Consider the following 26093-nt stretch of genomic DNA (forward strand, 5'->3'; position numbering starts at 1 on the left):
AAAGGCTTTTATTTGGAGCTCATGCCCTTTTTTTCGGCCCTGCCATTCACTTTGCACAGAGTATAACTGGTGCTCATCACATTCTCCTTCCTCATTCATCTTCCTGGATTTGGGGTTGAATTTTAGGTACGGTCAAATGAAGACAAGTTTGAGGATGATCGATTTTTTTTGGGCTTCTTGGCCAACTCGAAAAGATTTAATGTTGCAATCACCAGACCCAAAGCTTTGTTGATTGTGCTGGGAAACCCTCATGTCCTTGTCAAGGTGAGTTTCCAGAGCACTATTGAGTGTCACCTGGTTATTTGGAATGGGTGGAGAAGGGGGAAGGAGCCAAGCCTGGGGATAGGACCACCTGAAGAGAGTCATTTCAGACCTCTGGGATAGGGATTTTCCAACCAGTCTAGGGGCTGAGGGAGCTCCATCTGATTTGACAGTTGCAAAATAACTCTCTTAGACCAGAGACAGTTGAAAAGTACTCAAGTCTTATTTGTGTTTAAGATTCAACTCTTGTTTGGCAACATTAATCCATGGGAAATCCCCATTTTACTGGTTGGTGCTAGAAACCTTATTGCTCACTATTTTTAATTGTGATTCATGTGAATTTCCACATCATTCTGTGTTTTCATTTACAACAGGATCCTTGTTTCAGTGCTTTGCTGGAATATAGTTTAACCAATGGGGCCTACATAGGCTGTGATTTACCTCCTGAACTACAGGCCCTCCAAGGGTAAGCATTTCTTTTCCCTACTTTAATGATTCTCACAAACAACCTCCTCCTCCTCTAGAGGCGACGTACCCCTGAGACATGGGTGTCCTGTCAGAATGCCAGTGTCAGGCGCCATGTCCGCAGCAGACCCCGAGAGCCACAGACACAGCCTCTCCCTTGGTCTCTGCTAGATTTCACCCAGGACTTGATCAGGTCTCCCCTCATTCATGAACGTAGTGGTCAGGCTTCAGCGGCTTCCACTGCCTAAGCCTGGCGAAATAGCCTCCTTACGAGGCAGGCTAAGAGGAGCAGGAAAAGGGAGGGACGGGAGGGAGGCCCCCATTTGCTGGTCCAAGGCAGGAGGAAGTACAGGCGGCCTCTTCTACTCCGGGGGAAGGGGGCGCGGCGTCCATTCCTTTCTCTGAGAAGACTCAGCTGCTCTCCTCTTGTCTTTTCTCTGCTGACCTCAGCCAGGACTAGGGCTGACATGGGCCTGTGCACGCTTTCTCCACTGCCGCTGAGCCTGGGAGCTCGAGCACGAGACGAATCATGAGTGTCTCCGTCGGCAGGAAATGGCAGATGGGTCCCCGGCCTACCGTTCCCCCATTTATTTCTGCCTCCTCTTGCCGGCCACCAGTGTGTGGGCTTTTGGCCTCATTTTTGTGGCTTCATCCACAGCTCAAGTAGCTGGGGCGAGGGCGCCAAGGAGCATGGCGGGCGCCTCTTCCTCCCGGCCAGCACTGCCACTTGGACAAGTCATGTCAGAAATGAGCCTCGGAGCTGCTGCTCTGAAATGTGCTCTCGTCTCAGAACACGTTCTGTTCAGCCTTTACAAATAAACACAATCATAGGAGCCTGGTGAGCCCCTTGTGCATTCTGTCTTACCTTCCATCACAGAATCAATGTACAGTGGGAGGGAGAAGTTAGAGAACTAGCCAGCTCAACACCGGGCTGGGCCTCCAAGTTCAAATCGGCCGAAGTCGTTGACTGGCTTTGTGACCTGGGCTAGTCACTCGACCTCTGCCTGTCTCAGGATTCCTCAGATGTAAAATGGGGGTGAAAACAGCATCTACCTCATAGGGCTCAGGTGAGGTTGGTATAGCCATAAAGTGCTTGGCATAGTGCACATAGTAGGTGCTTAAATGCTTGTTCCTCTCTCCCATTGTGTTCATGAAGTGGCATTTGGGCATTCTAGAAGTTGCTAGGTGGTGCATTGGATAGAGCCTCGGAGGAAGCTGGCACTGGGCACCCTAGACAAATCGCCAAGTCTGTCCATTTCTCCCTCTGTAAAATGGAAATGATAATAGCAGCATCTACCTCCCAGGGTTTCTTGTGAGGCTGTCAAATGAGAGAGTGCTATAAATGATCGAGTTTGCTCTTAAAAGAATAAGGAAAAATCAGTATTGGCCAAACCAGAGAAGATAAATCACTTGGAAAAGAGCTTCCTGTTGGGTAAAAATTGCTGGGAAAACTGGAAAAGACAAATTTGGGGTAGATTTTGACAAGCACTTGTCATGTCCCAATCCCTATACTGAGTTTCCCAAATATCTCACTGGATCCTCACAAGAACCCTGTGACAGGTAGGTGCTGTTCTGACCCCCATTTTATAGGAGAGGAAACAGATGCCAAGATTAAATGACCTGCCTATGGTCAGGTAGCTGAGAAATGTCGAGTCAGATTTGAATTTGGGTCTTCCTGATTCTAACCCCAAGGTTCTATCTACCCTGTGTCCTCTAAGCCTCTTCTGCACCACATAACACTATAAGTCCAGAAAAGATCCATGCCAAGAGAGATATTGGGGACACACCCTTCTCAGACACTAATTGGCCCTGGGATGCTGGGCAAGTCTCATCTTTCTGAGCTTTGGTTTCCTCATCTGTAAAATGGGAATGATAATAGCACCTAACAGGCTTTTGGAGGGAACACAAAGAGCCTCATGAACCTTTCCTCTAATTGGGCCATTTTGATGATTTGATGTTGCAAAATTTAGATGAACAAAATTAACTACAAATAAGAAGGGGAACAGGTAATGGGGGGAATGTTCTCATCGCCTATGTTTCTGAGGAGTTTAATACTCAAAATAAGGGCAACATCCCCCATGTGGCAGCTAGGTGGCTCAGTGGATGGAGAGCCAGGCCTAGAGTTGGGAGGTCCTGGATCAAATCTGGCCGTAGACACTTCCCAGCTGTGTGACCCTGGGCAAGTCACTTCACCTCCATCACCTATCCCTTGCCACTCTTCTGCCTTGAACCAATGTACAGTATTAATTCTAAAATTGAAGGTAAGGGTTTTAAAAAAAAAAATGTTTTTAAATAAACCAAACACTGAAGTTCTACCTCACATCCACTCAACAACTTGATGGGGAAGATGGCAGAAAGAGACTGTGCCGAGGGGGCTGCAGAGGAAGCTCTGCATAAATGCCCTGCTGCAGCTGGGAGCTGGTCCAGCTGTTTGGGAAGCAATTTAGAATTCTACGAAAGGCATCCCAAATGCCCATAGCCTTGGACCCAGAGATGCCACTGTTAGAGGTTAGTGAAACGAAGATATTCTATCAGGAACTTCCTCACTCAGCCTGCTGGTCACCCAGGATGCCCCTCTGAGCACTGGTCTAGCTTTTTAGCTTGACCCTAACCTACTGTGGAAAGCAAGGAAGAAGAGCCCTACCATCCCCACACCAAGTGCCACCTCGAATCCCCAAATGAAGACAGCCCAGGGGCCTGCTTCCAGGCCATCAGATCTGAGAGTCCTCTGTAGCTCTTTATAAAGTGATTGCGGTGTTCCAGGCACTGGGCGAAACAGGGAAAATACAAGCCAGAGATAGTCACTGCCCTCAAGGAACTTACGTTCTCCCAGAAGACAGCAAATAAAAGGGAGCTAAAACTGGAGTGAGGGAGAATGGTGGTAAAGGCCAGAGGCCTCCACTGGTATGACAGGTCTAGGCCTTCCTCAAAATGGGGGGGGGAGGAGTTCTAGAAGTCCCCAATGGGAGAAGGGGACCCACTGGGGGGGGGGGGGCAGAGTGAGGACAAGACTCATAATGAAGGCGAGTGCCCCATGGAGATAATAAATTAAAGGCAGAGGCCTGTTCTAAAGGGCCAGTAAAGGCTCCGTACCACTAAGCAGAGCCCCTTGGCTTGGTGAGGAGAGCATCTTCCCAAGTGAGCTTGGGGAGTCTTTCAGTAAAATATCGGGGGAAGGGCAGGTGCAAACAGGACAGACTTTCCAAATTCAGTGATACACAAATGAGCTGGATCAGTAGGGCCCAGGGAAAGGGTTGAGCTGAAAAAATGACTAAACAAGGGTCTAGTGGAGACAGACTGGGTGAGGTTAGAAGCTTTGTGGCAGGGGCCAAAGGGCGCCGGGGGTGCCTGGACCCCAGTAAGTAGGTGGGCCTGTGTAATGTGCATTAGCCTCCATTCCTGAAAAGCCCAGAACAGGCTGCCTTGGGGGGCAGACACAGGTCCGGTTTACTGTCATCTTAGTCGTGCCCTCCTCCTCACATTGCTTGCCAACGTGGTACCCACCAAAGGCCGAGATGCCTTCCCTACATCAGGGGATACTATCCCGCATTGCTCCATTCACACAGGTCACTGGGAGCAAAGGGATCATCAGCCTTTGTCTCTGCCTGGCACAAAGGAAGGACCTAATAGGCTTGGTTGGTGGCATTTCCCAAAGCTTTGGAATGAAGGATGCCAGGGATGGGCGAGGGCAGAGTACTTGGTGACGTCTAGGCAGCTGTCAGATCTTTGCCTTTGGGCCCCTGCGGCCTTTCTGCCCACTCCCAGCTGTCTCCTTAGATGGGGAGGGGCCTCTCCATCCCAAAGATTGCAGCCACCTCCCACATGCCCTCACTGCCATAGCAGATCAGGCAACGAGGGGCTTCATCATCTAGCCCTAGATGGCACCCCGTGCTATTCCCTCTGTCCGTTTCCCCCCTCCCCAGCGGCTGCGGAGGACCCTTCCTTCCAAACCACTTGAAGAGTACTTGTGGCGATTCCATATGTGCCCTCCTCCTCCTCCTCCTCCTCCTCAGCTCTGAGCAGGGACATCTCCATACCCCAGGTGCTTAATCAATGCATGAGTGATTGAAAGAAAAACTTTATTTCCAAATCAAAGGATTCCATTTGCAGGAGCAGAGCCTGGTATTGCCAGACTCCTATAAAGGGATTTGTCTCCCAAAGAGGCATTTATAAAAATACGTCCATCTCCCTGCAAGACTGGACCCAGAGAAGCCGGCCAATGGGAGAAGGCTGCCCCAGGCCCAGCATCCTGCGCCTGTCTGAGGTAAGGTTGTACAGCATTCTCAGCTCTTGGTAAACTGAAGCCTGGCGACATGCCTGAGGGGTCAAGGCCTGAGTGAAGCTAATGTAGGCACCAGTCCTGCCCGTGGCGGGCTCCCTGCCAGCTCGGGCACTGTCCTGTGGCCCCCCCCATGAGGCAGGGGTGGTACCGACAGGCCTCTCCCTTCACTGCTGCTGCCCCAGAGCCAAAAGGGACCAGTCTGTGCCCACCATCAGAGGCCCCACCACACCTATGGGAGGAGGGCCCCCATGAGAGCTGCCCTCATCCTGATCGCCAAGATTCTGTGGGTTCCAACAGCATTTCTGGCTGCCTGGGGCCCAGCCAACCTCCAGGGTAGAACCAAGTCAAGCCACCTCTCCCTTGCCACAATTTACACTCAGACTAACACCTAAGTGCCCACCATCATTTCTAAGCACTCATGTACCAGTGCCCCCCCCAAAACAGAGGAAAAAGCCCCAAAAATGGTTCTTATCCAGCTAAGCCAGTAAAATCTCATGGAACCACTGAAGAGAGCAGCTGCTCCAGGCTGGCCCACCCTGGGCAGAGTGGCTGTTCCATGCTCCTCCCAAGTGACCTTTCCAGCCAGGGCTGAGCTGTAGAGGGAGGGAGGGCGGGCGGGCGGGCATCTGTCTGTCCATGTATCCAGCCAGGGCACCCCTCACCGGGAAGCAGGCACGTGGGGTGCAGCATGTGCCTCCTGGACCTCCCGGACCATGAGGATTCGGGTAAGCATCTGCTCCATCAGCTCCACGCCCACCGGCTGACCTGAGTACCAGATGGGGCTGTTGGGGGCCACAACAAGCTCCGGAACCAAGTAGAAGGCGTCACTGGGCCCTTTGGCGCTCTGCGGGCTAGAAGACAAGGAGAGGGAGTGCAGAGCCCGCCCCCGCCACCTATCCCAGCCCCAGCATCAGGACGGGGCCGCCTCCAGGGCTTACCATTTAAAGCGGTAGAAGTCGTAGAGCTTGATGGGGCACTGCAGAGGGTTCTCGGGGTTCTCCAGCTGTTCTCCATACATCTCTTCTGTCAGCAAAAGGGGAGAGAGGAACCCCAAGGGTGAGTCAGAGGAATCCGGAGGAGGCTGCTGCTCCGGGTGACGGTGCCCACTCCTGCTCCAAATGAGCTCGAGGCCTAGGAAGGCCCTATGATCCGCCCTGGGGAAGCTTCTGGAGGCAGCAGCCCGGCTCCAGGCACTCTTTGCCCTGGCACAGGCAGGCTGACAGGCCACAGCCTCCATCCAGGCCCCGTGGAAGGGCCGGCTAGGCCTCTTCTGGATGAGCCTGGCGCGTGCATGCAGGGTCCTGAGCGGACCACGTCTGTCCCTCCCCCCCAGAGCACCGTCAGGGCAGGGGGCTGATCCACAGAAGATGGAAGGCTTCGGACCAGGGAACCCCCACACACGTTCACCCCCACCTCCCCTACATAGACACGCGCTTGACTCCCAGCGTCCACGCGCTCCCTTGGACAGCCTTGAAGGGGTCTGTGGTGCCCCGCCCCCGCCAGGCCACTGCATCGGCTTCGTCCCGCTGTCCCAGGATGTCCCGGCCGGCCCCTGGGAGCAGGTACGAGCCTGGGATCGGCCCCTTCGGAATCGGGCACACAGACAGGGTCCCAACCTTTCAGGCCACCCAGGATCTGTCCATAGAGCCGGAGGAATCTCACTGTCGGGCTCTTGTCTTTGCCCACACCGGCGTTCTTCCGGGTTTGCTTGAGCACTTTGGAGAAGGCCAGCTGCGAGTGCTGCTCCACCGTCTTCAGGATGAAGTACCTGCAGGGGCAGAAGGCACCGAGCCTGGGCAAGCCGGCTCCCCGCCCCCACTTCTCCGGCTTGGCTGCCCACAGCTGTAACATGTCAGACTTCCTGACAGGGTTAAAAAAGCAGCGTGAGAAGCAGCTGGGCCGGATCTGCCTGTGAGAGCCGAGTGTTAAATCTTTGGTGGGGGCAGTCGTGCCTCATCCACAGACGCTACAGTAGTGTCCAGCCTGGAGAAAGTGATGCACAAAATGCCCGCAGCACACGCTCACACACATTTCCCTCCAGAGAGCCGGTTGTTAAACATTTCCCAGCGCTAGGTGTCCCCCACATAAACAGGATCTTGATCATTCTGATGCGAGATCCTGAGGCCCCAAAGGGTGAGAAGCAGCGCTTGGACAGTCCGACTCAGTCCCGCCCACGTTAATGAGGGAAGCACAAAGGCTGGGAGGAAGGATAAAGTCCGGGGAGCAGAAGGAAGGAACAGCTTCTACTAAGGCTCCTTCCCCCACGCCCCGATAAGCGGGGGAGCCCCCCAGTCAGGCCAGTTGGGGGGGACGCGGCAGGGGAGCGCTTACTTGGTGTTGAAGTACATCAGGGTGAAGAGGAGCGTACTTGGGGAATGAGCGCCCAGCTGCCGGCAGTCCCACAGCATCTGCTCCATGATGCAGCTGGACAGGACGCGCCCTGTGGGAGACCCCGGCCAGTGAGGGGGGCGGGCTCGTGGGCCTCGTCCCCCCGCCCTCCCCGCCCGGCAGCCACAGACACTGACCCAGGGGGCTGACGCGAGGGCTCCATCCTTTCATCACCTGGTGAAGCCTTTCCAGAAACTTCAGGTAGTAAAGATCCGTGAAGATGTTGTCGATGCGGTTGTTGTCAAACATGTACTGTGAAGGAAAGCAAAGAAGGCCCTTCCTGGGTCAGTGACAGACTGGCCTGCGGGAGGGCATCCTCGCTGGCCCATCGCATGGCCGGCTTCACCTCCTCCAGGCAGGCACCAAGCGCACAGCTCCTGCGCTGCCCAAAGCTGGGGGCGGGGGAAGGAGGGTATCTGAGTATGTGAGAGCGTGTATGTGTGTGCACACACGTGTGGACCAGGTGACGTGTGTGACTGCACCCCCAAACACCCTCCATCATCTCCTCTTCCCAACCAGGCTGGGAGCCCCCTGTGGATGGTGAGTCTAACTTGGCTGTGGGAACGGGTGTCCATCCAAGCATGCTGGATGCAGGCTGGCATCACTGTGTCCAGCTGAGCCCCATTTACACCTACTGACTCCCCAGATGGGACCCCAACCCCGGAGAACCAAAGACAATTCATAGGAAGCCCTCATAGGACACAGAGGAGTCCTGATCGGCCCACCCACCACTCTGGGTTCTGCCATTAGACGTAGGCTGACTTGGGGATTCCGGGACAGGGATTGTGGAGGAGCACTTCAGACACAACCCTTGAGGTCCTGAGCCCTAACAACAACTGGTAGGGAGGACCAGAGATCTATCTCACTGGGCACCTTTGGGCCTCAGCAACTGGCTACAAGACAACAGCCCCAGGACAGATTAGCTCAGATGGCATAATCCAGTAAACCAGTAGAGGAGAGAGCTTACAGCCCACAATTTTTAAATAAAGGGGCAGCTGGGTGGCTCAGTGGATTGAGAGCCAGGCCTAGAGATGGGAAGTCCTGGGTTCAAATATGGCCTCAGACACTTCCTAGCTGTGTGACCTGAGGCAAATCACTTAACCCCACCATTGCCTAGCCCTTACCACTCTTCTGCCTTGGAACCAATACATAGTATTGATTCTAAGGTGGAAGGGTTATTTTTTTTAAATTAAAAATTTTAATAAAACTAAATAAAAACCAAAGCCTGAGAAAATGAGTAGAGAACAGAAAAAGATGTTAACTATCGAAAGCTTCTAGGGGAAAAAGATCAGAGAGCAGAACCAGAGGATGATAGGATACAAAGAACTACAAACAAAACCTCTAAAAACATGGAAATTGTGCTCACACTCTGGAAGGGCTCAAAAAGGAATTCAAAAATCAGAACATGTTGAAGAAAAATGTTGGAAAAGGAAAAGAAAACAACAGCTTAAAAAGAAAAATTAGTCAACTGGCGAAGCACAAAAATCAAATGAAGAAAACAGTGTCTTAAAAATCAGAAATGAACTACTGGAAAAAGAGGCAAAAAAGGGGGCAGCTGGGTAGCTCAGTGGATTGAGAATCAGGCCTAGAGACAGGAGGTCCTAGGTTCAAACCCGGCCTCAGCCACTTCCCAGCTGTGTGACCCTGGGCAAGTCACTTGACCCCCATTGCCCACCCTTACCACTCTTCCACCTATGAGACAATACACCGAAGTACAAGGGTTAAAAAAAAAAGAGGCAAAAAAATCAAATTAAAAAAATGACATGAAAAGAATGAACCAAATGGAAAAGGAGAATCAAAAGATCATGAAAGAATTCAGGCTTTAAAAATTAGAATTGATGCCCAAAGAACTTTAAAAGAATGCATACCCTTTGACCTAGCAATACTACTAACAGGTTTGTACCCTCCTAAAGAGATAATAATGAAAAATATTTGTACAAAAATATTCATAACCTTGCTCTTTGTAATGGCAAAAAATTGGAGAATAAGGGGGTGTCCCTCAACTGGGGAATGGTTGAACAAATTTTGGTATATGATAGTGATGCAATACTACTGTGCTATAAGGAATGATGAACTGATGCAAAGTGAAATGAGCAGGACCAAGAGAACATTGTACACACAAAGTGAAACATTGTGGATCAATCCAATATAATGGACTTTGCTACTGCAAGGTGATCCCAAAGGACTTATGAGAATGCTATCTACATCAAAAGAAAAAACTGGGAGTAGAAACACAGGAAAAAAAAAATGACCAATCATTTGTTTTACATGGGTATATGATTTGGAGTTTTGGTTTTAAAAGATTGCTTTATTGAAAAAAATGAATAATATGGAAGTAGATATAAGTGATGACATTTGTATAGCCCAGTGGAATGGCTTATTGGCTTCAGGAGTGGGGAGAGAAAAGGGAAGGGAAAGAATGATGAAAGAATCATGTAAACATGGAAAAATATTTTTTAAATTAGAATTGGACAAATAGAAGCTAATGAATTCATGAGACATCAAGAAACAATAAAAAATAGAGGAAAATATAAAATACCTCATAAAGAAAACTGACCTGGAAAATAGATCCAGGAGAGACAATTAAAGAATTATTAGACTACCTGAAAGTCATAACCAAAAAAAAAAAAGCCTAGACATATTATTACAAGAAATTATCCAAGAAAACTGCCCTGATATTTTTTTTTTAAAAAAAAAACCTTACCTTCCGTCTTGAAGTCAATACTGTGTATTGGCTCCAAGGCAGAAGAGTGGTAAGGGTAGGGCAATGGAGGTTAAGTGACTTGCCCAGGGTCACATGGCTGGGAAGTGTCTGAGGCCAGATTTGAACCTAGGACCTCCCGTCTCTAGGCCTGACTCTGCCCTGATATTCTTGAACAAGAAGTTAAAACAGAGATTGAAAGAATCCACAGATCACCTGCAATAAATCCCTAAATGACAACCTTCCAGGAATGTTATAGCCAAGTTCAAGAGCTACCAGACCAAGCAGAAAATACTGCGAGCAGACAGAAAGAATTCAGATATCATGGAGTCCCAATCAGGATTACACAGGACCTGGCAGCTTCCAATTTGAAGGACCAGAAGGTGTGGAATATAATATTCCAGAAGGCAAGGGAACTGGGTTTACAACCAAGAATCACCTACCCATCAAAACTGACAATATTCTTTCAGAGGAAAGTATGGTCATTTAATAAAACAGAAGACTTCCAAGCATTCCTGAAGAAAAGACCAGACTTAAACAGAAAATTTGATGAACAAATACAAAATTCAAGAGAAGCATAAAAAAGGTAAACAAGAGAAAAAATTTAAGGGCTTCAATAAGTACAAATTGTTTATATTCCTATAAGGAAAGATGAAATCTGTGACTCTTAAAAACTGTTATCATTATCATAGTAGTTAAAAGAAGTATACATAGAAGGTGTGGTAGTAAACTGTTTAGGATATGTCAAAAGAAAAACAAAACTAAGGGTGAAAAAAAGTTGTACTAAGAGAAATGGGAAAACAAGTAAAGTAGGGTAAATTATATCACACAAAGAGGCATGGGTAGGGAGAGTGGAAAGGAAGAAGGGAAGAAGACGGCAGCGATGGGTAATACTTAAACCTTACTCTCACTGGAAATGGCTCAAAGAGGGAAGAACAGCAAAATTCATTGGGATATAGAATCCTGACTTAACCTATAGAGAAAAGGAGGGAGAGGTTGGGAGGATGATCAAAACACTCTATATTAAGGGGAGGAATAAGAAGGGCAGTGGTGGAAAGGGGAATATTAGAGAGAGGAGGGAGGGTGATCAAAAGCAAAACACTGGAAGGGAGGGAAAGAATGAAAGGAGAAAGGTCAAGATTAAAAAAGGAAGTAAAAAATGGTGGAGAATACACTGACTGTATCATAACTGTGAATATAAATGGGATGAATTCACCCATAAAATGGAAGTGGATAGCAGAATGGATTAAAAAACAAAATCCTTCCATATGTTATTTCCAAGAAACACATTTGAGACAGGTAGACACACACAGGGTAAAGGTAAGATGATAAAGCAGAATTTATTGGGCATCAACTTAGAAAAAGAAGACAGGACTCACAATCATGATCTCTGACAAAGCTAAAGTGAAACAGATCTGATTAAAAGAGATAAGGTAATTACTTCCTGATAAAAGGAAGTATAGATAATGAAGAAATAGCAGTACTCAATGTATATGCACCAAATGGCATAGCATCCAGATTTTTAAAGGAGAAACTAAAGGAGCTTAACAATTAAATAGATAGTAAAACCATATTAGTGGGGGGACCTCAAACTTCTCCTATAAGAACTAGATAAATCAAACCAAAAAGTAAATTAGAAAGAAGAGAAGTGAATGAAATTAGAAAAATTAGTGTTAATAGATATCTGAAGGAAACTGAATAGGGATAAAAAGGAATATACCTTCTTTTCAGCAGCACATGATACATATACAAAGATGGACCATATACTAGGGTCATAAAAACATTACAGCCAAATGCAGAAATGCAGAAATAATAAATGCAACCTTTTCATATCATAATGAAATAAAAATTGTAATTAATAAAGGTGCATGGAGAGGCAAATTAAAAATTAATTGGAAACTAAATAATCTAATTCTTCAAAACTGGTAGGTCAAAGAACAAATCATAGAAGCAATCATTGATTTCATTGAAGAGAATGAAAATGAGGAAACAACATATCAAAATGTATTGGATACAGCCAAAGTAGTACTCAGGAAAATTTATATCCCCCAAGTGCTTATATCAACAAAATAGAGAAAAGGGAGATTAAATTTGAAAGATAAGACTAGGAACCTGGTTTAATGAAAAAAAAAAAAACAATTATGAAAGGAAATTGTTGGTTCTCTTTGTCTATTTGTCTAACCTCACTAGATTGTCTACTTTTGAATTAATCAATAAAAGCTATACATCCATACTTAACCCTAACATAAGGAAAATTCTTACTACAGGAGTATGCACCTCCAAAAGACACCCCTACTTAACCTTAAGTAGGTGGAAGTCTATAACCCATGGGCTAATGGGGTAATAATAACTCAGTAACATGCGAATCCAAACTGGATGACAATTCGGAAAATCCTGGGAGAATTAACACTTTTAGAGGTGACAAAGTCAATCCCATAGACACTGCCCCTGGGCAGAGCTGGACAATTTGGAGGCTCTGATTGGCCCCTGTGAAGAGAGGTAGGAACAGGAAACCACCATAAAAGCCACAAAATCCTGGAGCTGAGGCAGTCTGGTGAAGTTGAGTCTCATGAAGAATGTCTCCTGGAGATAGTCTTTGAGGGAACTTCACTGGAGACTGCTTGGATTGTGGCATCAACTTAGATTCTGACTCCTGGACTACTTCACTAGGTGAGTGAAAAGGCTGACTACTTTCCTAGTTTCCTGAGAGACTAGCTTCCATCTTGGAGGAGGCCTCGTAGTTACTCACTACCAGCCCTCCTGGCTGAGGACTAGTATAGGTATTTTCTCTAACCTCTCTCACATCTCTCTATTGTTTCTCTATTTTGACTGACTTGTGACCACATTCTTTCATATAATTTAAGTCCAACCACTAAATTTAATCTTTACAAAATTGGTCAATTTGATTTTAAAAAAGGAAGAAGAGAATTAAATTATCAGTATCAAAAATGAAAAGGGGGATTTCACCTCTAACAAAGAGGGAATATTAAGGCAATTATTAGGAGCTATTTTGCCCAATTATATAATAATCTAGGTGAAATGGATGGATATTTTTTTAAAAAGTAAATTGCCTAGATTAACAAAAGAGGAAATGGAATGATTAAATAATCCTATCTCAGAAAAAAGAAATTGAACAAGCCATCAAAGAACCTCCTAAGAAAAAATCCCCAGGGTCAGATGGATTCACAAGTGAATTCTATCAAATATTCAAAGAACAACTAATTCCAATACTATACAAACTACTTGACAAAATAAGCAAAAGAGGAGTAGGAATCTTACCAAATTCTTTTTATGACACAGATAAGATACTGATTCCCAAGCTAGGAAAACCAAAAACAGAGAAAGAAAACTACAGACCAATCTCCTTAATGAACATAGATGTAAAAATCTTAAATACTAGCAAAAAGACTACAGCAATATATCGCAAGGATTATTCATTATGACCAGGTGGGATTTATACTAGGAATGGAAAGCCCTGGTTTAAAGGAAAACCATCCACATAATTGACCATATCAATAATCAGACTAACAGAAATTAAATGATTATCTCAATAGATGCAGAAAAAGCCTTTGACAGAATGCAACACCCATTCCTACTGAAAACACTAGAAAGCATAGGAATAAAAGGGTCTTTCCTCAATAATTATCCCATTGAGTTCTCCACATCAACCCTAGGAGGAAAGTACTGTTTACAGATGAGGAAACTGAGGCAAACAGCAATGAAGTCCAGGCATCACCTGGCTAGAAATGTCTGAGGCTAGACTTGAACTTGGATTTTCCTGACTCCATGCCTGGTGGTCTATTCACTGTGATGCCCCCAATGGCTCCAAATGACCAATAACAAGAGAAATGCACACAGGCACAACTTACACCTAGCAAATTGGCAAAGAGGGGAAGAACAGCTGGCATTGGAGGTTGGGGCAGACTGGTGAGAACAGGCAACAAAAGGAGATGCTGGAGGATGGAGAAAGGCGAATCCAGCTATGACCCAGGCCCTAAGGAGAAGACCATGGGGCCACAAGAAGGCATGGACACAGAAAAGCATGAGAAGATCTGCACGCCCTGATACAAAGGGATGTTGGCAGGACCAGGAAAACACAAGGCCTATGACCACAACTGCAGACCCGAAAAAAGGCATTGACAGCTAAACCCTCTAAATCAGATGTCATGAAATCAGAGTGCCAGAGCTTGGCCCCAGAGAGGACATATGGTCTAGCTCCTTGTCCTTCTTTGTGGACAAAGTGAGTGGCACTGGCAGGGAGACATGGCAGAAAATGGCAGTTTGGTCAAGATGTTAGCTAGTTTGTTTTTTTTTGGTGGTTGTTTTTTAACAAAGAATTCTTAACAGAACACTTTGTTTGTTTGTCTTTAAGCCTTTACCTTCCGTCTTGGAGTTAATACTGTGTATTGGCTCCCAGGCAGAAGAATGGTAAGGGTAGGCAATGGGGGTCAATGACCTGCCCAGGATCACATAGCTGGGAAGTGTCTGAGGTCGCATTTGAACCTAGGACCGCCTGTCTCTAGGCCTGGCTCTCAATGCACTGAAATAACCAGCTGCCCCTGTTAGCTAGATTTGATGAACTAAGATTTTTTCTTGTTATTCTTTGACATGAGGGCTTGGGGGACTTCTCAGGATACACAGGGAATGGAGAAAGAAGATATCCTTATTGCAAATTTAAAGCTCTGTTAAAAAAAATCAGTAAAAAAAGCTCCCCAGTGACCTGAACCCCAGGAGGGGTCTGGAGAACAAAAGCAGACATTCACCTACAAATATAACTTAGTCAAATGTTTGGGCCCATCAGATGCCATTCACTCTCTTAGCACCTGGGACTCTCTGACCTGTGGCACAAAGACATTCCAGGGAAGAATTGTCAGACTCGAAGTTGGAGGGGTCATCCCCTCAGAGGCCAACAAACTGCCCTGCCATGTGTGTGCCAGGCATGAAGGATACAAAGCCAAAAAGGCAGATTTCTGTCTAGAAAAATCAATCCCCAAGAGTCGATTTGGCAAATACCAATAAGTGCCTGTGAGCCAGGCCCCGGGCAACAGCATCCTGGCCTCGAGGAGCTCCCAGGCTAATGGAGTGCTGGTAGCACAGGGGCTGATCCCTCCCTTCACAGCCGCCCAAGGCCACTTCTCTCCCCTCAGATGTCCCCATTTCAAAGGCCTTCACCTTATTTAAGTTACTCTATAGCCCCTTCAAACATGGTACCCAGCTCAGAAACAGAACTCTGGCTGCCCAGGCAAAGGTCTGGATGGGGGCCAATGACAAAGCACTGCTCGCCTCTCTAGGCCTGGTTTTGCTTCCTCGGAGGGACAGGGGATGAGTCGGATTTTGTTCTTTCTATTTTGAATGTTTAACTGATTGTTATTGTTGACTCAAGTTTAACAACTGAAAAAATATTTTTTCCATTTTTGAAGTTCAAGATCAAAACAAGTCCTTTAAAATTCACCAACTTTACTGGATTGAAATCTGTGCCTTTAATTATAACCTCTGGTGAGCTAATGTGGCCGAAGGACCCAGACGTCACATTACCTCTGATGGAGGCATCTGGTGGCCTTGCAGTGGCTATCTGGCTCACACTGGCAGGGAACCCCCAGCTAACCCATCCACACACACACTCCCCCATCACCAAACCCCATGCAGCTTTTTGCTAATCCACATCTGTCTGCCCAAAGGAACAGCTAGACCTGCTTATGTCATAGGAATTTGGAAGAACAACCCTTTCACTTCCAAGACTCCAAATGGCATTGGGGCACTTGGGAACTCCTTTTCCCAGTCCCTCAGAACTTGGTGTAGGAGACAACACATCCTCATTCCCACCCCTGGCAGTTCAGAGCCTGGCCACCCAACACTCCCTTGGCCAAGTTATGTTCACATCATTAATGTCAGCAAAATGGCGGCAGCTCATCAGGAGGGGGAGACTAGGTTAAGATAACAGAAGCCCCTCCATATCCAACCCATCTATACCATATGGGGTAGGGACCACAGACTGGGACTGGGCCTTCCAGGGTGGGCTTCAGTCCCTCCATCAGGCCAGCCCAAGCTCCCCCCACCTCCTCACCTTCTGAATGCAGAGGAATAAGTAATAGAGCACATCAGCCTCGTAACTGGAGCCATCCGGCCTCCTGGCCTCCTGGGTCATCAGGCAGAGGCCTTGGTTAAGCTCAGCTATTGGCACGGAGAGGACATCTTCCTGGAAAAGGGCAGGTTTTCTTCCTAGAACACCAGAGAGCGCCTTTCAGTTAATCTGAGCCTTCCTTGCTGGCTCCCTGGCTTCAGTAAAGTGACGTTTCACTATGTGGAGTGGATCTACTCCACCCATAGCTCTGATTTCTTCCTACTGAAAATGGATCAAACCCACTGCCAGCTCCAGGGGGCACGGCCTGGAATTGGCCAGGAAACTAGAGCCCTTTGCCCAGTGCCCTGCACAGAGTAGGTGCCTAATAAATGCTCATTAGCCGCCTTCTCCAAAAACAAAGAAGTGCCTTATCAAACATGGGTGACTATTGGGCAGAACCCGAGGCAAGGAAGCATCCCTACTTCCCACTCCCTGAGGGTCCTTTTCAGCTTTCTTCAGGATGCCTTCATTTTTCGTTTGGGCCCAGGTCCTCCAGAACGCAGCTCCTTCTTGGGGCTTGAGAGTCGATGGCTGGGCAGAGTCGGTTTCAAGCAGGGAGCTTGCCTCAGGGAGACAACCCAGCTCTGCTGGGGGCTGTGTTCAAACAGACAAAGGAACATGCAGTTGGTAAAAGCCCCCAGTGATGGCCCAACTCATCCATCTTTTGGGAGCCCACTTTTTAAAATGAGAACCCAGGGAAATTCTGTTCCTGGCTAAGAGAAAACTCATCCCAATCCAAACAACATTCATTTTTAGAGTTATGAACATTTCAAATATAACATGCCAGGAATCCTACTCGAGTCTCTCCCAAAAACGTAGGGCCACAAATCCCAGTTCATTATCTGGCTACAGTCTGCTACTGCTACAGACTCTCATTTCCAGGATCACCTTCCACCTTGGCACTGATCCTCCCAAGCCCTCTACCCGGGACCCCAAGAAGTAGCCCCATAGCCCCGGGGTACCTGCCACTCTGGAGAAGAGTCAAGGGAAGGGTCAGTTTCCAGCTAGTGGTGCTCAGACAGGCCAAGTCTCAGGACTTGCATTTTCAACACAATTCCTTCCCTTCCATCATAAAGCCAAGCACCTGCTACAAAGAGCTACTATCTAAAGAGTGCCTGAAGGCTTAGTTTCCTCACAATCCCATGAAATAGAATGCAAGAATTCTGTTTTACAGATAAGGAAACTGAGGCTCAGAGAGATGACATGACCAGCCAGGGGTAGTACAGTGAAGCATCAGAGCGGAGACTCATCTTTCAGGTCTCTGGCCCCAGGGCTCCTTCCCCCATAGAACCCAGCCTTATCTGTCAAGAGAAAACTCATCATCCTCATAGGCTTCCCTCCATCCATTCGCCCATTCACCTGCTCAGCACAGGACATCATACACCACACAAGTCTTTGAAAAAGCAAAAAGGCAGCCACAGCTAGAGAAAGCCCCCTGCATCAAGTGCCCCCCATAACCTACACTGAATATTTGGGGTTATACTACCGCAGACAGAGGTGTCTCCCCCAACACCAGGCACACGCCTCATTGAGGAGTTTTATGAAGGCTTAATTCAAGGCATCCTACATAATTACCAGGGCTAAGTGCTGGGGGGGGGGGTGGGGGGAGGCTGTAGGGGCGCATGTTTCTGCCTGTGGAGGCTTCACCACCCAGCCACTTAATGCTTGCTGTTTGACTATTTGAGAGCACCTGTTTTGTTTTTTAAGAAAGGGGGGGGAGGAAGCAGTACTAGAAACCGAGTCAGCTCCAGGTGGAGTGGCCCAGGACAAGTATTTTCTTTGCTCATTTGTTGCTTGTTAGTTCATTCATCTTCTTAAAAGCTAAGGATTTTAGGGTCGTTTTTACTGTTTTGCATATTTATTGCCTCTGACGGTGATTCAGTTCATAATGGAAAGACAGAAAGAAAAAAGAACTCCAGGTGTGGCACACTCCGGCTCCAAATGGACCGTGAACAATCCCTTCAAAAACGTGTGGGACTGGTAAAAAGGAGGCAGACACAGACTGGCAAAGAGAGGGAAAGACGTGCAGAGACAAAGAGACAAACATGCATCTGCTGAACTAAGTCAATGAAACTTAGAGCTATGAGTACTCACAGACAGACAGAGAAGATTAATGTTTAGGAAACCCACATTTAAAAAATGCTGGAAAAGAGGTCTACTTGGTTTAAAATGATCTGGCCAGACTGACTGGCCAGAGCCCAGTCTTGGACCTTAGCTGCCCACTTTAATAAATGACCTGAGGCAGTGACTTTTTTTTTTTTAACTAAAAAGCTGAAAAGGAAATAAGAGACTACTAAGAAAAGGATGAATAATTTTACCAAATAGAAGAAATCACTGCCAACAAAATTCATGGGCTTAATTCTACAAGACAAAAAGATTTCACATGGCAAAAAAAATCCAAAATTTTTAAAAGGCAGGAAAAAAATTAATTAATTTTATTAATTTCTCTGACATCCAAAATCTATAAAAGGACAGATATCTATCCCCAATAATATCTAATCCCTAAGTAAGCAGTTATCAAAAGAATATGCCTTCACAAACAATTTGCAGAGGAGTGTTTGCAGAAAACAATAAATATTGCTCACAATCCCTAATCATCTAAGAAAAAGCACTAGAACAACAAAAAAGTAGCAAAAAGCTATCAAGTTCCAGTGTTGGCACTGATTGATGAACATTCTGATACACTGCTGGTGGTACTGCAGCCAGCAGAAAATGTGAGGCAGGGAAATAAGAAAGAACCATACCGATCCTATTTTCCAATTTACCACAGCCAGGGCTTCATCCCAAAATATCATAAAAAAGAAAAAAAGAGCCAAAGTGTTTGTGGGTGTTCTCTTTGTAAACAAAGAAAAATGTAAATAACACATCCACCAAAGGGGCAGAACCAGAAGGACAGGATGGCACGCTTGTAAAGTAACAAATGTGAAACCAATATGTGGGAAGGCCTCTCGGAAGACCTGTAAGCACAAGAACGGTGACAGAAGTCGGGCCAAAGCACTTGTTGGCTCTTGACAGGTTCTTCCTCCTTTAAATGCTGGATGTGTGTGAAACGTTTTGTCCCTAATTTTTTGAGTCTTTGTTCAGCTGTTGTTGTTGCCAGTTACCTGAGGCAGGTTTTCCACATTTTCGCTCATGATACTTTTTTTTTTTAACCCCTTGCCTTTCCCCTTATGTAGAATCTAAGGCAGAAGAGTGGTAAGGGATAGGCAACGGGGTCAAGTGACTGGCCCAGGTCACCCAGCTAGAAGTGTCTGAGACCAGATTTGAACCCAAGACCTCCCATCTCCAGGCCTGACTCTCAATCCACTGAGCCACCCAGCTGCCCACCATGATACATTTTTTAAAAAAAGAAAAAGGAGCTACAGGATACAGGTACAGCCATCAGCTCACCCCCAAAAGGCTGGCATCCCCGAGAGCACCCATGCTGCCACCAATCAGTGCTCCTTCCTGCTCAGCTCTCTTCTGGGGGCTGCTTGGCTATAAATACAAAGCCTTCCCTGAGCACCCTGGACTCGCCAGGGCTTTTCAGAGCCAAGCACAAGGCCTTTTCATCAAGGTCCCCACATGCAAATTCTTTGGGGCTACATCCCCACAGACTCCTCCTGAGAAAGGAACCCCCATAACTAGGCATCTCAGTGGATAGAGAGCCAGGTGTGGAGATGGGAAGTCCTGGGTTCAAATCTAGCCTCAGATATTTCCTAGCTATGTGACCCTGGGCAAGTCCCTTAAACCCCCCCAAGGCCTAGCCCTTACCACTCTTCTGCCATGGAACCAGTAAACAACATTTTTTTTTAACCCTTACCTTGTCTAAGAACCAGTTCTCAGTATTGGTTTCTCCATCTATCCCAGGAACTCCCCCCACAAAGGGTCATGCTGCTACGGCCCCCCACCCACCCAGTGAGCCCCCAAATCCCATGGAGAAGCGACTTGAGACAGCAGGTCTAGGTGCTGGCTGAGCCCAGGGGGCCGGAGCTAGTGAAGAGAAGCCGGTCGTGCCAGCAGGAGCTAAGGTTCGGCTCCTGGCTCTGACACACGAAGCCGCTCTCCCCTCGCCTGGCCCAGAAATGCCAGGTCTAATCAGGGAACACTTACTAGCATCTGCCCAGGAGCCCAGTACTGAGCCGAGAGGCAGCTCCTTTCTCCCACTTGGCCCAAAATGGGGATGGGAATGCTGGCGTCTACAAACTCCTCCGGGAAGCTTGAGGAAGCGAGGGCAGACGGGGTCTGAATCCTCTGCCTGGACCCTGACCTGTCCGGCAGGTTCTCAAGGCCTCCTTCAAGATCCATCAAAAATCCTTCCCCGGGCAACGGCCTCCCAGGAAGCCCCTCATAAAGAGCGGGAGAAACAGGAGGAAGGGGAATGGCGTGGGTCTCTGGGCCAATGCCAAGTGTGGGGAAAGCTGACCACGAGTCCACACTGAGCAGCTGGCCCGTGGCGGGGCTGGGGTCAAGCCCGTGGTCATACAGCTGACTGCTGTCCACCGTCAGCAACTCTGGGAGGAGTGACGCCCCGAGGAGCGGCAGGGGGCTCTGGGACAAAGGGGACCTCAGCGGGGAAGGGCTGTCCCTGGGCAAGTCGAGCTTCCTTCTCTTCAGAGGCTGGGAAATGTCCCGAGCACCAGGCTCGCCATCCTGCTGCGTTTGCTTTTCTGAGGGAGGCCAAACAGCCACATGCAACTGCCCCAGAGTGACCTCCTGGCCAGGCGGGAACCACCGAGGTGGTGAGGAGGGCGGACAGACCTCCAAGGAAACTCCCTGGGCCCCTCCTGGATGAGGCAGGGGCAAAGTGACAGATCGAGCCAACTCCAGGAGAGAATCTGCCACGGCTGTGGAATCGATGTACTCGAGGGGTCCTTCTGGATAGAACGAAGCTGGGAGATGGCCAGACTGCTGCCCGGCCTCTGGCCCCGACGCAGAGAAAGTGGCCAGCCACTCGGGGAGGGACTGCTGGGGCATCAGGGGGGCCGTCATCCTGACTGGGTCCTCAGAAAGGACAGAATTCTCCAAGGAATGCCTCATCCTCTGAGCAACTGAAAACAAGCATGGAGAAGAAGGGGCTTAGAATCCCCATGTGGGGACTCACATTTCCGGCCTCCCACCAAACCCCCTTTATCCATGGGGCATTCATAAATAGCACTGTGTCCCTGCAGAGGCCACTCTAATGGCGGCTCTCCAGATCACAGCCAGCTTCTGTTCCCAACACCCTTTGCTTCCAGATGAATTTGTTACCATGTTTTCTAGTTCTAGAATTCTTCAGTATTTTGACTGGTAGAGCCCTCAAGAAGTAAGTTAACTTAGATAGAACTGTCATTTTTATTATATCAGCAGAGGTTAAGTGATTTACTATAGGTCTGAGGCAGAACTGGAACTCAGGTCCTCCTAACTCCAGTACTTGACTTTATCCACTGTGCCACCTAATTGCTTTGTTCCCAGGGCCCAAGGCCAGGTCTGCTGACTCCAGAGCCAGTGCCCTTTCCTGTCTCCATGAGGTCTTCTGTCCCTGAGATTGAACCATCCTATCTCTCCTTTCTCTAAATGCTTTGAAATCTGCTCACAGAAGATGTGCCATGACATCTCTCCCTAGTCCCAAGATTTCTTATTCTGAAACACAGATTTGAGGGCAACATAATCCCTCCCTCATTTCTCTCTGAAGCCAAGGATCAGAGACAGATGTGGAGCTGGTTCTTGGACCTGGAAGAGGGGCAGGCTACCATTAATTCTGAATGTCTGGGGTCTCTTCCAGCTTCTCAGACTAACACAGCAAAGCCCTCTCTCGCCCAGAATTCTTAATCCCATTCTCCATTCCTTCCCCTTAATTCCGAGCCTGAAAATACACCTACCTCAGACCTCAGTTGGCAATGTGTACCAATCAAGAAACACTTCTGGAGCATCTAAGCTGAGTCTTGAAGTCTAAGAGCCAGTCAGAGCCCCCAAGGGAGCTTGCCATCAAGTCTACTGGAGGAGACGACACGGAAAAATAAGAACACCAACCCAGTTCTCAGGAGCAGCAATGGCTAAGCCCCCTGCCACAGTGCTTTAAGGTGAGCAAAGCTGTGACCTCACAAACAGTCCTGTGAGGCAGGAGAGGCTGGCTCGCCAGTTTGCACACATCACAAAGCACTCTGTGCTGACCCACCACTAAAGGGATCTGAAGAAGGAATGAGGCCAGCCTCTGGGTCAAATTGGGAGAGAGAAGATGAACTCTAAGGCTCTTTTGAGCTCTTGACTCGTGCTGGAACTTGGTTTTCACAGTGTCTAAGGGCTGGACATTATCCCACCCTAATGGAGCATCCTCTCTACAGCATACCTGACCACCGCCACTGAGGGGGCACTCACAACCTCCCACTCCTAGACTTTCTAGCCCTGTTTCCAGCCTCCTCCTCCTCCACCCAATAGCCCTTCCAGTTCCCAAAGGCACTGTTTCAGGGCCCCCTAGATCTCCTCCAAGGCAAACAGCCTCCTTCCTTCCCCTGGGTTGGGTCAGCACATTTATGAAGCACTTACTCTGCACTGGCTCTTTGCTCTGCTAGCTGCCCCCTTTAAAGAGAGATCCTCAATGTCAGAGCTGAACCTAAGACTCAAGATATCACCTGCCTCAGGGAGAAGCTGGACCTCTCCAGATTCAGCCTGAAATGTCCTGAGCTCTTCTGACTGTACTGTCTCAGCTGACTCAGTAAGCTAGCACAAACACAGAGACCTTTTCCACGACTACTAATAATCTGCCAAGCCTGCAAGCAATTCAAGTCTGGTCTCAGATGCCTCTTGGTGACAGGACTCTAGGCAAGTCACCAAACCCTGTTTGCCTCAGTTTCCTCATCTATAAAATGAACTGGAGAAGGAAATGGCCAACTGCTCCGGGAGCTCTACAAGAAAACCCTAAAATGGGATCACAAAGAGTGGGATGACTCTAACCTACTACCCACATTATCTGGCTCCAGCCACCCCTCCCCTGTCTTCTACTGGTGAAGCTGACTTTTAGGAAGCCAAATATTCCATCCTATTAGATCAAGCCCATTGTTCTGGCCAAGCAAGAGCTTTTTGGATCCTGTGTGTGATCCTGTGACAAGTTAGGCTCAGCTACCCCTCCCCACTTCATGCCACCTGCAATGACAGCAAAATCTTAAGTGAAGTCACTAATAAAGTTCCAGAAGGGTTAAATAGCATGAAGCCAAGTGCAAGAAGATTCCTTTAGAGAACAGCCTCCAAGCTGGTATTCAACCACTTCACTAAGCCCATAGCTGCTCTCTAGCTTGTCCACAGAAGAGCACTGAACAGAGAGCAGCAAGGTGGCTTAGTGGGTAGAGCCAGGCCTGGAGATGAGAGGTCTAAATCTGGCCTCAGACACTTCCTAGCCATGTGACCCTGGGCAAGTCACTTTACCCCACTGCCTAGCCCTTACTGCTCTTCTACCTTGGAACTGATACTTAATATTGACTCTAAGACAGAAAATAAGGAAAAAAAGAGAACATTTAACAAATATTTAACAGCTAAATATTTCCCCCAAACCTGCAGCACCCAGGAACTCTATCAGAGAAGGAGAGGAAGTTTGCCTGGCCTAACCTTGACTCCACTGAGCTCTGCCAGCCCTCTCTCAGAGACCACCACACTCTTTTCAATCTGCTAAACATCACTTTACTCAGATGTTCCGGAATTTGGCCAGAGAAGTTCAAAGGCTGACTCTGCTCACTTTCCTTTAAAAAACAAGAGCAGCAGCCCACTAGTCTTTCTCCAGCCTTTGGGCCCTCAGTCCCTTCCTTCAGGTGTTCAGGAGATGGGAGCTAATTCCAGGACATGTACTTCTATTCCTTGTGACCACGGGAAAGTGGCCCCCAAAATAAGATGGCAGAAGGCCTGACTGATGCACCCTCCATGTGATTTACTAATGAAGGATGGGCAGAGCTGGTGGGCTGCAACCAGAAATCAGAGGAAAGGTTGAGGCTGGCAATCGAGGTCTGGAAGGAGGCATCCACCCAGAGGGAGATGAGCAGCAGATGTGGTCCTGATGCAACCACAGGGGCTAAGTCATCTCAGCTGAAGTTATGGGCCAAACTACAGGAGCTGCCCTCTCTAAAAGCCCCTGGAGCTCTGGACTGACTTTTTGTTCCCCTTCAGGGCCTGCTGCCTTTAAGATCCTCTCATGGGGCTGCAATGGAAAGAACCTGGGGCTGGAAACTCCACTCACTGCCTGCAGTCCCTGAGACTGGTCCACAGAAAGAGGGACCAGGTTTTCTGGCCCCAGACTCTCCTTGGGGCTTGTTCTCAGCTGCTCTTATTACATCTACCTGGGGGGCAACAGCAGGGGTGCCTGTGAGGAGAGCATCTTCTAAAGCACAAAGAGTCACAGCATCATGAGTGTTTCTTCTAATTCCCATATCATCCACTGTACTGGCCTTTCCCACCTTTAAGTCCAGGCACAGGCACCATGAGGTGGAGCAAGGCCAATAAGCCCCCATAGAAAAATGTTCTTCCTACACACCCCAACCCAAGGAGCCCTCTTGGCAGCCCAAAGGGGGTACCCTCCCTGCCATACTCAAAGCTGTTTAGGACATGTGGGATGTGAAGAGCAAATTGTTCCAGCTCTTGGGTGTCCCCTAAAACTTGGTGGGTTCAAAGTCCTCAGATTCCAGGTGTTGTCCAGACACATACGACCAGCATGAAATAGGTTCTGGGAGCTGGAAGGGACCTTGAGGCCCAATTCCCTTGTTGTCCTTATACAGCCCAAACCTGGGAGGCAACACCAAAACAATATCATACCTGTGGGTTGTTGGACAAGTCCCTTGTAACCTCTGTTCCCTCCTATGGAATATGAGGATGATACTAGGGGACCTTTAAGTTCCCCTTCCAGCTCTAATCAATGATCCTAGCACCTTTGATACTGGGAAACTCCCAGCCTGTATTCCCTTGGGGACAATTCGAATTGTCATAAAGCTTTCCCCCTCAACTACTCTGAGATGACGCAGAATTAAGACTAATCCCTCTCACAAATAATGGGTCTGTACTGGACTAAGGCATCAATCTCTCTCTCTAGGTGCCAGGCCATACCCCAACATAGCTGCCTTATCTCAACATTTTCATTCATTCAGCAAAGGGCCTTTAGCAACTCACTTTGCCCAACAACCTGCTGTTTCCTGCCAGGTAAATGAGCATTCAAAAAAAGAAAGGGAGCCAATCAACAACGTGTAGAACAAAGGAAAAGATTTCATTTGTTCTTTTATAGGAGAGTCCTAAGAGTATTTAAGATCTAAGGCCTCAGAGCAAAAAGCCTTTTCACTTCTGCATAAAACTGCCTGGGCCTCTGAAAGTTTAGCCTCTTGGCCAGGTTTTACAGATCATAGAATTGCTGAATTTGAGCTCTCTAAGAGAGCCACCTGGTTCAGTCCATGCACTGGGGGAAAGGAATTCCCACTATGACATACCCATCCAGCAGTATGATGAGGAAACAAGTCCAAAAGGGGGAAGGGACTTGATCAAGGTGTCTCCGTAAGTACCAAAGCCAGGAGTCAAATATACATCCTTTATTCCCAAGTCCAGTGTTATTTCCCCCTCTTCCAAGCTCCCTTCTTGTTTTGCAAACCTGAAAGAAATACACATCCCCTGCCTGTCAAGAGGTGATTTCCCACCTTCCTTGCAATTATACCTGGAAACCAGTATTTCAGCCCTCACTGTGTCTCCTAGGGGACCCCAAAAATGGGAGTCCCGAGGCACTTTTTATTTTAAACCCTTACTAAACCATATTAGGTACTGACAAGACAGAAGAGCAGTAAAGGTTAGGCAATGAGGGTTAAGTGATTAACCTTTTTTTTTTTTTTTAAACTTTTTAAAACCCTTATCTTCAGGCTTAGAATCGATACTGTATTGGTTCCAAGGCAGAAGAG

At 47.8% G+C, this 26093-nt stretch overlaps 2 protein-coding genes across 2 annotated transcripts in view; one reads left to right on the forward strand and one right to left on the reverse strand.

Moving 5' to 3' along the window:
• The window catches only part of MOV10L1 (Mov10 like RISC complex RNA helicase 1), a 66787-nt gene extending 65228 nt beyond the window's left edge, over positions 1–1559 (forward strand). The window contains 3 exon segments of the mRNA XM_044679287.1: positions 127–264; positions 636–727; positions 1177–1559. Coding sequence (XP_044535222.1) covers positions 127–264; positions 636–727; positions 1177–1186 — 240 coding nt within the window. The 3' untranslated portion in view covers positions 1187–1559.
• Positions 1560–4788: 3229 nt separating this feature from the next.
• LOC123248981 (transcriptional regulator QRICH1-like) lies at positions 4789–25660 on the reverse strand. Its single transcript, XM_044677912.1, has 9 exons — positions 25635–25660; positions 20311–21248; positions 16563–16812; positions 16162–16316; positions 7534–7648; positions 7340–7448; positions 6625–6776; positions 5947–6031; positions 4789–5859 (listed from the first exon to the last, which is right to left on the reverse strand). The coding sequence occupies exons 1-9, from the start codon at positions 25636–25638 to the stop codon at positions 5667–5669; spliced, it is 2001 nt and encodes a 666-aa protein (XP_044533847.1). The 5' UTR covers positions 25639–25660; the 3' UTR covers positions 4789–5666.
• Positions 25661–26093: the final 433 nt, after the last annotated feature.

The sequence above is a fragment of the Gracilinanus agilis genome, chromosome 5 (genome assembly GCF_016433145.1).
Source record: "Gracilinanus agilis isolate LMUSP501 chromosome 5, AgileGrace, whole genome shotgun sequence".
NCBI lineage: Eukaryota > Metazoa > Chordata > Mammalia > Didelphimorphia > Didelphidae > Gracilinanus > Gracilinanus agilis.